The 12,737-nt window shown below is 36.6% G+C and overlaps 1 protein-coding gene across 2 annotated transcripts in view; it reads right to left on the bottom strand.

Annotated features, from left to right (window-relative positions):
* Positions 1 to 10,392: 10,392 nt before the first annotated feature.
* The window catches only part of stox2a (storkhead box 2a), a 94,312-nt gene continuing 91,967 nt past the window's right edge, over positions 10,393 to 12,737 (bottom strand). For both annotated transcript variants that reach the window (XM_022665867.2, XM_022665868.2), the window contains exon 4: positions 10,393 to 11,620. In XM_022665867.2, the coding sequence (XP_022521588.2) occupies positions 11,419 to 11,620 (202 nt within the window). In that variant the 3' untranslated portion in view covers positions 10,393 to 11,418. The remainder of the gene's footprint in view (positions 11,621 to 12,737) is intronic.

The following is a 12,737-nucleotide window of genomic DNA, read 5'->3' as shown; positions in this document are numbered from 1 at the left end:
TTATTTTTAAATCTTAATCTGGTCCCGGTCTTGGTCTTGGTTTTGACTCAGACTCGATTACTAAAAGTCTTGGTCTTGACTCAAACTCGGCTCTAGCGGTCTTGACTACAACACTACTAGCTAGCTATGTCAAATAGCTTAATGTTCATATGGCTAACTGTTTTTTTTTTTAATGCAGTGTGCTATTTGTAAATTTACTACTGGTGAAATGGGTGCTAATTTGTTTACTGGGTAGTTACGCTAAGTAAATACCAATGTGACAAGCAAACGCTGTTATGCTATTTTTGCTATGCGTAATTTTTCTACTGCTGGAAAGGGCACTAATGTGTTAGATAGCTAAGTATCAAGGTACATTTATTTTTCTGAATTAATGTCCTTTAATTTTGCCTTTTATAATCTGGTGCTTTTTATGTATGAATTAAGGTATAAAGGAGCAGCAAAGCCACTCCAATGAAGTACAGAGTTATACAGGGGTTTTCTCCAGGCTGGAGCAGTATTAGCATTAGCCGCTAACCGCAGCGCTGGCTCTTTCGCCATTCAGAGGTGAGTATATCGGACTGTAGTCTGTGTGTTTAACGTGGTAAAACAAGCTACATGGGGCAAACCGCCAGCTGATAGCGCCTTGTGATATGAGAACACTTAGGGTAGCTAAAATAGTTTTCAGGAGAGAAATCTGTGTAGATAAACAACATGGCGACACCCTTATTCCTTATTATTGTCGCTTAAAATGCTCCTTATAATCCAGTGTGCCTTAGGTATGAAAACAGACCAGAATAAATTCTGAAAAATAGTTCTGTTGATTTGTGTTGTCTTGTGAGTGAAAACAGAATTATCACATAAAAACATTAAACACTTAGCTGCTGCTAAATTGCATATATCAATTAGTAGAACTCACCAGAAAACCCCTGCTAATGTTAACTAAATCAATGTAAATCTGATGCTTTCTGAGGTCAGAATGATCATTCAAGATATCTATGAACACCATTTTTTATTATTGATATTAATGCTGAATGGCAAAGTCAGATATTTGGTCCCGTATACAGTATGTGACTGAAACCCTAGAATATAGAACACTATATAGTGTAGCAGTGAGTAAAACTTACGTATTTAGCTGGTGTTATCTAATCTGTAAGTGTTTCACTGTGAATTATTGTCAAAAGTTTTAGAAAACCCTCATTTGTTCCCTTTATTTTTGTCATTTAAGCTCTTCAGATCTAGTCAATAGCTGGAAATGGTACAAAATTAAGCAGCAAACTCCAGGAAAGAAATGAACTAAAAATGGCAAAAAAGTAATTTTAGTATATGTATATATTAGTAAAAATAATCTGTTTATTCATTGGTTAACATCTTACAGCTGTAGAAATGGATTTAAAAAATTGTCATTGTCTGTAGTTAAGCAGTGGTGCAGCATTTACACACTTGCACACGGCACATTCACACTTTTATCATAATAACTAGAAAAAGACACAGAAACACAGAGAACTCTGTAACTATAAAAAGTAGAAGTCTTTCTTTTCTTTAAAAAAATTACAGATGAAGCCAGAGAGCGGTGAGTACTGTTTCCTACACCTTCAAATAAAGATTCTCGGAAACTGCTACAGGAAGACGTCTGGCTGACCCACATGGAAACAGCTTTAGCTTTAGCCTTTAGCTCAGATTATTATCATGATTAAGGACTGAGTCTTAGTTTAAGCAGAGAAGAGGAGAATTAGAGTTAATCTGACATGTAAAAAACTGCAGTAATAAAGTCATTGATAAAATAAAGATAAAACAAAAAAGCAGCACTGCAGCAACTGGACTAATAAACAACAGCAGCGTTCTAATTTTTTTGTACAGCAAAAACTATATTTTGTACAGCAGCAATATTAAAGCATTGCACTATTTTTCAGTGCTGCATATTCGTGTTAAACTAACTTGCTGAAATATAGATTTTTGTGCATATTTTAAGTTGGATTCACCATGAACTAATAAAAAAAAATTTAATTAGCCATAACATTAAAACCACCTGCCTAATATTGTCAGTGTCGTGCTTATTTAACAGAAACAGTTCAGATCCTTCAAAGCATGGGCTCCACGAGACCTTTGAAGGTGTTCTGTGGTATCTGGTACCAAGGCTAATGTTACAGCAGAAAGAAGTCCTGTAAATTCTGAGGTGGGCGGAGCCTCCTTGAGAACCTTGGATACCCACGACCCTGTAGTCTCCTGTTATCCTTCTTTGGGAGACTTTAGGTAGGTACTGATCCACCATTTCCTACATATAATAATGTCAAATACAAAACATATTCTGAATTCTTCATAACTTGGATGAATTTAGTATTAATCTGCATTTCTACAATTTTAAAATAATAAAAAAACACAGCATTTAAGGTGTGTCCAAACTTTTGACTGGTCCTGTTTATAAGTAAAAAGTTCTGAATAAAACTCCACGTTTAAAACATATAACCAAACATGTTATTTTATTGTCTTAAAAAGTAACACAATCTCCCAACTGGGTATATCACATACACTACAACAACAATTAAACACCAGTACTACACAAATAGGGACTTTTTTTCAAATATTATAGACATTACAAAAGATCCCTCGTATCTTTCGCTTTTCTTTTTGAAGTTATTATACTAAGCATGGCAGATCAACTTCTTTATAACAGCATGACACTGTACACTGTCACCATTCAGAAACAATGTTGTCTGACGCTGTTCTAAAATCCATAATGTTAAGGGAAGACATTTCATGGACTTGTCATTTTATTTCATATGAAATAGTTTACAATATAAACAGAGCATCCTTCTTGGATGGACTTTACAGCAACCAGAGACCAGGCATTTCAGTGCAAATGTTTTGTACAAGGCAGTCTTGGCTGCAATACTCCCTTTTGTCTATCAAAAGCTAAGACGAGGAAATTAAAAAATAATCATTATCGTCGTAATAATTATAAAAAAATGATGATCATATGAGTGTGGGTGAAAAATAATCTTAAATTAAAATTAATGTCAAAAATGGTCAAATGCATCGCTGGACAATATAGACTAGACCTGTTTAGGATCCACACTCAAAGTTTTTAATTCACACTAAAAGATTTTTTAGTTTATTTAGAAATGGCAAATTTACTGTGTAAAAAAAACTAATGATAGAAATCTGAAACTGACTGTAATAACTGCTCTTTAAACCCACAGTGACCCAATACATAGAATAATTAAAGCTACAACCTGTATTATTCAGCTTATTTATTACAAAAAAAATAGCATATAAAATATGCAGCATATAATACAGCTCTTGAAAAAAAAGAAGAGATCATGTTTTTTTTTTTGTTTTTTTGTTTTTTACCAAATTGAAAACCTCTGGAATATAATCAAGAGGAAGATGGATGATCACAAGCCATCAAACCACCAAACTGAACTGCTTGAATTTTTGCACCAGGAGTAAAGCAGCATAAAAGCAGTGTGTAAGACTGGTGGAGGAGAACATGATGCCAAGATGCATGAAAAAAAAAACTGTGATTAAAAACCAACCAGGGTTATTCCACCAAATATTGATTTCTGAACTCTTAAGATCTCTTTATGAATATGAACTAGTTTTCTTTGCATTATTTGAGGTCTGAAAGCTCTGCATCTTTTTTTTTGTTATTTCAGCCATTTCTCATTTTTTGCTCTAAATAAATGCTCTAAATGACTAAAATATTTTTATTTGGAATTTGAAAACTGAAATGGTCTCTTCGTTTTTTTCCAGAGCTGTATAATGTAAGTCAAAAGTGTAAAAAGGTTTTATTTCATGTTATATTGAGCCATTTCTATTAGTATGTGTACAGTACTGTGCCTATGTGTTTAGACACCTAATATGAGTTTTCAGGCAGATGGGATTTATTTGTGCATTATTATAAATCTGATGGAGAGAAACTATGAAGCTGTGCGGAAACACAGTCAAAAGTTTGGACACCCCTAGCCATTCAGTGTTTTTCTTTTTTTTTTTTTTCTACATTGTAGATTAATATTAAACATATCACAACTGTGAGGGTACACATATGGAATTATGTAGTAAAGAAAAAATACTTTTGAGAACCATTCAAGGTCCTACCTTATAAAGCTGAATGAGAGAATCAGCCAAGAATCTGCACCAAAGCTAAAAGTTTGGATACACATGATCTCTCTCATTCAGTGTGTTTTCTTTCTCTTTAGGATTTTTTTAAATTATAAATTTAATATTGAAGTCTATATTAAAACTATACAGGAATACATGCAGAACTATTTTAAATAAAAAAACAGAATATGTTTTCCACTTTAGATTCTTCTAAGTAGTACGTTTATCTTTGAGGACAGATCTGCAGACTCTTGGTGAGATTTTAATCTCAGTGTCTTCATGAGGGAGAGTCACCTGAATAGTTTTCTCAGCATCTTGAAGGAAGGAGTTCCTGGAGGTGCTGAACAATAGCTGCTGCTTTTCCTTCAGGCTGTGAAGCTCCAGCTCATCCCAATTAAATCACCTCAAATCACCATCTCAGTTCATCAGGGTTAGATCAGGGGATTAATGTGGAGAAATAACACTTTTGTACTGTTTACTACAGAATTTCATGTGTCCCTTAATTATTTAATCTTATTAATATTAATCTATAATATAGAAAATAAATTAGATTTTAGATTAGATTAGAAATTATAGCCTGAATGAGAAAAAACGTAACTTTTTACTGTTGCTGTATAACGTTTTTAACAGGTATCTTTAAAATGAATCCATAGTTTATATATTACGGCCGACGAATATATAATTTTTGCATCGTTAACAGTACAAACATGTTAAAACATGTATTTTTACACATTTTTCAAACTTTTTTGCATATTGATGCAAATTCACATTTTTAATGGCATCAGCTTATATCTGCCCAGTAAAATGTTTTATTCCAATCTTTAATATATAAAAAAATGCAATATTGAAATCTATTAATATCATGACATGTTGGCTCATTTACTTATTTTTATTATTTTTATTGTCACAATAAATATTTATTGACACATTGCAATTTCATTTTTTCCAATACTGTTTAGCCCTAAGAAAAAAAAATATATATAAAAAACATACTAAATAAGAGGGGATTTGTCCAAACTTTTGATGTTTTGACTTTTGTACTGTAAATTAAAAATAATAATATTATACTTATCCCTGCATAAATGTAGTGCTCATAAAGATTGACATGAAAAACATACAGGTTCTAGCTTCAGCTCTGTGGGATGATAAATAATCAGAAAATATATGAAGATTACAGTCAGTGTTTCCAAAAAAATATTTATATAAATATATAAGCACAAATACTGTATATATAATCTGTTATTATTATTATTATTATTTTTATTATTATGCGCTTGTATTATTATAGACTGTAATTGAGACCACATCTCAGTTTACAGTTGGTACATGTAAGAAAATAATTAATTTTCATTTATATATGTTTTTTTCCAAGAGTGCATGGTCTAGTTTGAGATTTCACTTTTATTTTTTTATTAATTAAATGTAACTAAATGTTTATTTGTTTGTTACAAATTTGTTTGTTGTTTTGATTGTTTAAAGTAAAAATATCTTCGTCCAGATGCATTTCAGTAATGACGCGTGTTTGGTTTTTTAGTGGTAAACTGTAAAGAAAAAAAAATGCAGAAAAAAGAGGATGGGTAGGACAATGATAACAATGATTATAAAAAAAATTAATAATGGTAGATAATTATAGAATAAAAGTCTCAGTATTGATGGTAATAAGGTGGCGCTGGACAGATTTCTACTCTTTTCTACACTTCTGTCCAGTAGAAAAATAAAATAAAAATGAATTTTAACAAAATTAAAAATGCAAAATAAATAAATAAAGTCGAGATTGAAGTACAGCACTTAGTACTGATTATTCTCCAGAAACGCCCGCTAGGTTTCGCCGTCCGCCGCTCCAGGGAAACATTCAGAGAGGAGGCTGATAGCACTGTGGTCCGCAGACAACGCATCCACGCTCGACCTCGCCTTATACACAGGTGGTGGAGGTAGCTAGTTATGTGCATGTAGGTGGAGTTTTGTTGGAGTGTTGTTGGCATGTGTGTGTGTGTTTAAGTGTGTATTTGAGTGTGAGACAGGAGTTCTGTTCTGTTCATGTGATTCATGAACTCAAATAGTGAATAAAAACACTGTGAGAAGTCTCATCTGCATGAAAACTGATTAAAACAACCATAAAACAAGAGAAATAAAAAGAAACAAGAAGCACAAACACCAGGAGGAACGTCACGCCGCTGATACGTCGTCTTCTGAACCGGACCGGACTGGACCATCCCGTCCATTCCCGTCCACAACACCGGACCCCCGCAGACACTGAAGCAATGGTGGAATGGATCCACAGAATGATTCATTAAACGATTCATCAAATGATTCATCAAATGATTCATCATCAACAGGCACCGAAGATTCGTAAGATTCGTGTCGTTTAGTGAGAGGGAGAGACGTGAGTTCTGAAACAGAGCCCGGTTTCAGCGCAGGAGCTCAGAAGGTCACGTGACCTGTCGCATCACCTGTCACGTGACCTTCTGTTTGAGAATGCTTAAGAAGAGCAGGAGATGTCAGAGGCCTTATCATATCCCATCCCATCATTTCCCATCCTTTCCCATCACATCACATCCTCTGTGAGTTTGGACTCGTTCAGAAGCTCAGTTTGAGCTTCGGCTCAGGTTCAGACCGGCTGAGGAGGTTCTGAGACCGTGCTGCCCGGCCTGATCACACCTTGCATTGAAACGTGTGCTTTTACAGATCAGATCATACAGATTCAGGATTCGGACTATAAGAACCGTATATAATATTTAATATTGTAACTATGGGATTATTTCCACTGCAGGTCCAAATTTCCAGGTTCTGAGCACAGTTCTGAGGGTTACCATTCAGTTACCTTTCAGCAATGTTAGTTAACTGTACTCAAGGCTACAGAAATAGGTGGGTTTCCTGATAACGAATGATCTTAGCGATTTACGAACGACTTTAGAAAAGCCAATTTTACGCCTGTTTCCAAAAGCTTTCTTAGGCCCAATCCTATTTCTCTTTTGTATGCCTTCACCTTGTTTTTTTATGTTAAAAGAAAAAGAAGGGGTGAAATCCTCCCCCTAAAACAGAATTGGGAAGCGCTTTAAGCTTCTGATACGGATATAGAGTTATAGCAGTGGAGCACTGAAGTTCAGCAACCTAACTGCTGCTGCTGATTAACTAGTTAACTTCCTAAAGTTTATCGTATGTCTTCAGAAAGGTGGCAGATGATGCAGCAATTATTTATGATTGTTCATTCCTCAATTCCTCTGTAATGGGAAGCTGAAATTAGCTTTTATTATCTTTTATTATCTTTTATTTTTCTGTCCCGCCTTAAATGCTTCAGCCTCTGACTTTTGTTGCACCATTTAAGGTGGAGCAGGAAAGTTAGATAGCTAGCTAGCTACTGAGATGAACTACGAGTGATTCTTTTTATGCTTGTTATGAAGAAAATGGCCTTAAAAACATTGCAACTACACACTACAATATGGTAGTATAGTGGTTATTTTATTTATTTTTAAGGAAAATACTTAAATTTGTGGGTTTCTTTGGTCACTTGTGCCAGTGATTCTCATAGTGTTACCTCTTTTCCACCAACAAAGTGCTGGTGCTGGTTCCTGCGAGTCTGAGAACCTTTTAGGAAATGGCCCGTGTTTCCACTGTTTTAAGGAGTCGATTTGACCGCCTTTTTTGTGATGCCTGAATGCCCTGCCCTTTGGCCGCTCACGTCACAGGTTTGCTGGTTCCAGACCAGCAAGATTTTGGGGCCAGAACGGCACCGACTTTTCAGGCTGAGAACCTGTGATTTTGCGGTGAAAAAGCACAGAACCATTCAGGAACTTGGCACCGGCACCATGAAAAGCGCCCTGTTTGAAGGGCCATGCAGTCCTAACACTTCCCCTACCCTATCCCTCCAGCCTAACAAGAATTGGGACACCTAAAGCCCAATTTATACTTTTACGTTGAACCTACACCATAGCCTACGTGTATCCAGCTATGCAGCAGAGAGCGTTTATACTTCAGTGTGCGTGTATCAGCAGCTCTGCGTTGCTCTGCAGTTTAAAGCGCAAAGGCGGGAATGTGTGGGAGGGGACGCGAGACCCGGGAGACCAATCACAGCTGCAGCTGTCTGCGTAGCTTACATATCCAGAGAGGTGTGTGTCAAACTACGCCATAGACTATGGCATAGTGTACGCAGCGACTCGCAGGCTACGGCGTATGTTTGACGCAAACGTATAAATTGGGCTTAAGTGGTAGTGCCAGGGGGGAAATGGGATTGTACCTAAATGCCCAAAGTTAGTAGAACCAGTGTTAAGTACTGCTTTCTTGACTCTGCCGCTGTATTTGTGCAGGTACACACCACCAGTCGAAAACTGAGCCACTGATTTATATAGATTTTCTCAATATTATTCCACAAAAGTATCATTAGTCAGTAGTTTACAGAATAAAACAACAATGTTCAACTCCAGCACTGTGGTAGCGTGATAGGATGCAGCACCTGTGCAACAAGTCCAGTCGTTAAATTTCACTACTCACTACTAAATATTCCACAGCCAACTGTCAGTGATATTATTATTTGGGTGGTGGGTGGTTATCCTCAGCACTGATTAGCATGGTGGTGGTGTATAGTGTGTTTTGGGACAAAAATAATGATAAATATGTGTAAAAGCACACACTGCTTGTCTAGTCCCAGTGGAAAAGTATTGCCAATACAATAGGACTCTCTGGAGCAGATAAACTAACACAAACTCACATGAGCTGGAGGGGTGTAAAGCGAAAACAAGTGGAAACAAGTTGCACCCACTATAGATACACACTTTTACACATTTACTTTTACAATTACTGTTTATTTACTGAATTTAACATGTAGAAAAAATAAAAACATAAAATATTACCTTCACTTACAATAAACAGAAAATAAACTACCTTTAATGGAAGTTACTTTTCAATGCAAACAACCATTTTCAATTTGATATCTGAGCATTTATATGTTGGTTTGTTAATCACAAAATTTGGAAATAGGTAAAAGATAACCGTAGATTTCATATTTCAAAAAGGAAACACACAACAAGGAATAATCTGTTAAATTCAGTAGATAAATAGAAGTTGTGTCTAAAATGTGCAAAAAAAATTAATTTATGTTTCCTATAGACATTTGTTCACTTATTTACACTCATAAATTCATTAATGTCAAAACACAAAAGCAAAGAACGGTCCAGTTTCAGAATATCTGTATAAATATATCAAATCTTAACTGGTCATTTTTCCAATATGATTCCAATATTAATACCAATGTGCATCCATATCGCATATGATCTGGACATGACACACACATTTCAATGCAAGGTGTAAATTAACCCATTCGCTGCTGCATTCAGAGAAAAATGTAGAGGTGATTTTTATCCTTATGCCCAAAATAATATGCAGCTCTGGAAAAAATAAGAGAGCACAATAATGATGAGTTTCTTTGATTCTATCAAATTTAAAACCTCTGGAATATAATCAAGAGGAAGATGGATGATCACAAGCCATCAAACCACCAAACTGAACTGCTTGAATTTTTGCACCAGGAGTAAAGCAGCATAAAGTTATCCAAAAGCAGTGTGTAAGACTGGTGGAGGAGAACATGATGCCAAGATGCATGAAAAAAAAATCTGTGATTAAAAACCAGGGTTATTCCACCAAATATTGATTTCTTTACATTATTTAAGGTCTGAAAGCTCTGCATCTTTTTTTATTATTTCAGCCATTTCTCATTTTCTGCAAATAAATGCTCTAAATGAGAATATTTTTATTTGGAATTTGGGAGAAATGTTGTCTGTAGTTTATAGAATAAAACATCAATGCTCATTTTACTTAAACATAAACCTATAAACAGGTAACAGAACCTGAAGTGGTCTCTTATTTTTTCTAGAGCTGTATATCATAACCATATATCCATTATTGTAATTAACAGTGTTTCAAAAAACAATGCTCAGAGTAAAATGACTATGTTTGGGATTTAACTCAAATAAAGAAACACTTCAAAATAAAAGTCCTAACAGCAGCAAAAGGGCATCATTCTGGAGTCCCTGTTTTCATTCCCACTCCCCTTACCACATCCCCATCATACTGACCACGCCCCCAGACACGCCCCCTTTCACCCACAGAGCCTCAGAACCACAGAACCAATCAGCATTGTTTCAGACCGTCAGCCACGCCCACAAAACCCTGTTCACCAGTCCTGACACAGATCTGATCAGAACTATGGGACTCTGCTGAATGTGGTTTACAGACATGGTGAACCGGGTCGTGGGCGGCGCCGCTCCGGGTCCACTGATGCTTGTTTTCCCTCCTAATAGAGTAACTATTCATGACCTGAGATTAAATGTCAGATAGAAACTTTAATGAAATAATTAAATTCAGTAAGTGATGTACAGTCACACACATTACACTTTATCTGCTTTGCCTTGTCTGGGTTTTAAACAAACAAAAAAACAAACAAACAAACAAAGTAACGAAACAAACAAAACCAACAAAATAAAACAACAGTCCTTGTTTTTCCCTAAATGAATCCTTTAATTTCAGAATACGTTTTTTTTGTCACTTTTTTTTAGTAAGTCAATCTAAGTACTAGTTATTTTTTATAAGCATGAAAAGTATGACTCCAGTTCTTATTACTTTATCAACAGAGCTAATGCTGTCGTGAAGAATGACTTTATTTTGGGGTTTATTATACAACATTATGAACCATGAATTTTAATGTTGTTCAAATGAGAGAATTTTCTTTTTTATTACCAGGTTTCTTCCGTACATCGTCATCATCACAATTCTCACAATTCTACAACCTTAAGCTTTCTTAGTAATCGTTAAAAAGCCGGGACGCGCATCCGTACGTCAAAGAGTGCAATTCCTAATCCGTCGCGGGATGATTTCTTTTTTCCATGACTGAAAAAAACGACTGTTATTACTGAAAAAATTACGGAAAAACAGAAACCAAAAAAACAAAAAATAAAAATATAAATATGACCAGATACTTCAAGACTATCCCGGGTTTAAGAAAATAACTGTTGATTCAAGGTGGAGAATTTCCTGATTAATCGCTTGTCGAGATAAATCATGTCGTGATTAATTTCCTTTTTTAATTTATTCTGTTTTTTCTTTCGTTTTTTTTTTTCTCTTTTTTTGCAGTGACTTGTTGATGCTGTAGAACAGTCTGTGGAAGCCATTACCTGTGGGTTTAACAGTCCCCGTGTGGTTTGAGGTGCTCGTCTCAGGGCAGGTTGGCATGGACCCCCCGGCACTGACGCGCACCCCCGTTTTTTTTGTTATGTTTTGTTTTTTTTATCTTTGCGGACACGCCCGACTCCGCGCCCGCCTGACCGCTCGCCCGCCCGGCTGCAGCCCGTGTCAGACGCTGGTGATGGAGGCGAGGCAGTTGGGGGATTTCTGCAGTTTCTCAGCCTGGGTGGTGGGGGGCTCAGGGATGGTGCGGAAGGTGAAGGGTGGGCCGATGCTGGTGGTGCCCATGTGACCCGGACTCAGAGCTGGGTTCTGCCGCCGGTTACTCTCCACAATACTCGAGGTGTTGGACGCCAGGCTCTCCCGTGTGCTGAGGAGAGAGAGAAACATCAGAATTAAGACCTGATGAAAGGTGGTGGTGAAGCTACAATCTCTTATGCCAAAATTTTGACTTTACAACACTTTTTTCTGTCACGAGGTTCACTATGTCAGATTATACCACAGTTAGTTCCAACCCTGCAATGTGATTGGCTAGGAGGCGTGCTATGAGTGCCGTTATCAGCCGGTAATGCACTGTAACTGAAGCTCTTCATGTATTACTCCGCCCACATACAGGTAACGTAGCAATGATGTAGCGCTTACAAACCAAACAGCACTGCAGCTACGAACAAACAGAGCAGCAATGGAACTATTTTAACTGGCGGAGTGTTTATAACCAAACAGATCCTATTTTCTCCTCCTCTTTAACTCAAAATCAATTTCAATAAACAGTGATAATCACAATAATACACTCAAGGTTTATGTTATAACGTGTAATATTGGCTGTGCTGCAGTGCCAGTATTACATGTTATAGCACTCCCTTTCATTTATTATTGCTTAATTAAGCAGTCATCTTCGTTTCGTGTCTTACTCGGGTCACTGACCAATCATCTTCTATCTCCTTGAGAATTTTGAACTTAAACTTGAAGTTTATTTTCTCTGATGGCTTTTCTGTGGGATAAGCCTAGTCACTGGCGTGCTATCACCAACCGCAATGTCGGACAATGTCGGTCCTAAAACTGTTGAAGCTAACACCACAGTAGTGATATTAGATTAGCTCAGTTGCTGGCATGCTAACACTATAGTAGGTGTAGTAAGTGAGGCTGGTAGTAATGTGGGACTAGGCCCATAGCCAGCATGCTAACACTGCAGTAGTGATGTGGGACGAGTCCTGTAGCTGATGTGGGATGATTAATGCATGTGCCAATGCTGAAGTAGTGATGTTTGATGAGCATGGTTGATATTGGTAATAGTGGCTCAGCCCAGTCAGGCAAATGGAAAAGGAAACTGTAATTAGGCTAACAGGTCATAGTACTGAATTTATAGCAGGTACTGGATTATAATCTATCAGTAGATACTGATTCATTCATAGGGAATACTGAACGGTATTACAGACGGTGGGTGAGACAGGTCAGTGTGAGCTGATGTTCAGATAATTCTGCTCTTT

Source organism: Astyanax mexicanus, chromosome 7 (genome assembly GCF_023375975.1).
Source record: "Astyanax mexicanus isolate ESR-SI-001 chromosome 7, AstMex3_surface, whole genome shotgun sequence".
In the NCBI taxonomy this organism is placed as follows: domain Eukaryota; kingdom Metazoa; phylum Chordata; class Actinopteri; order Characiformes; family Acestrorhamphidae; genus Astyanax; species Astyanax mexicanus.
Note: the sequence above shows the minus strand (reverse complement) of the source record. Positions and strands in the feature narration are given on the sequence as shown.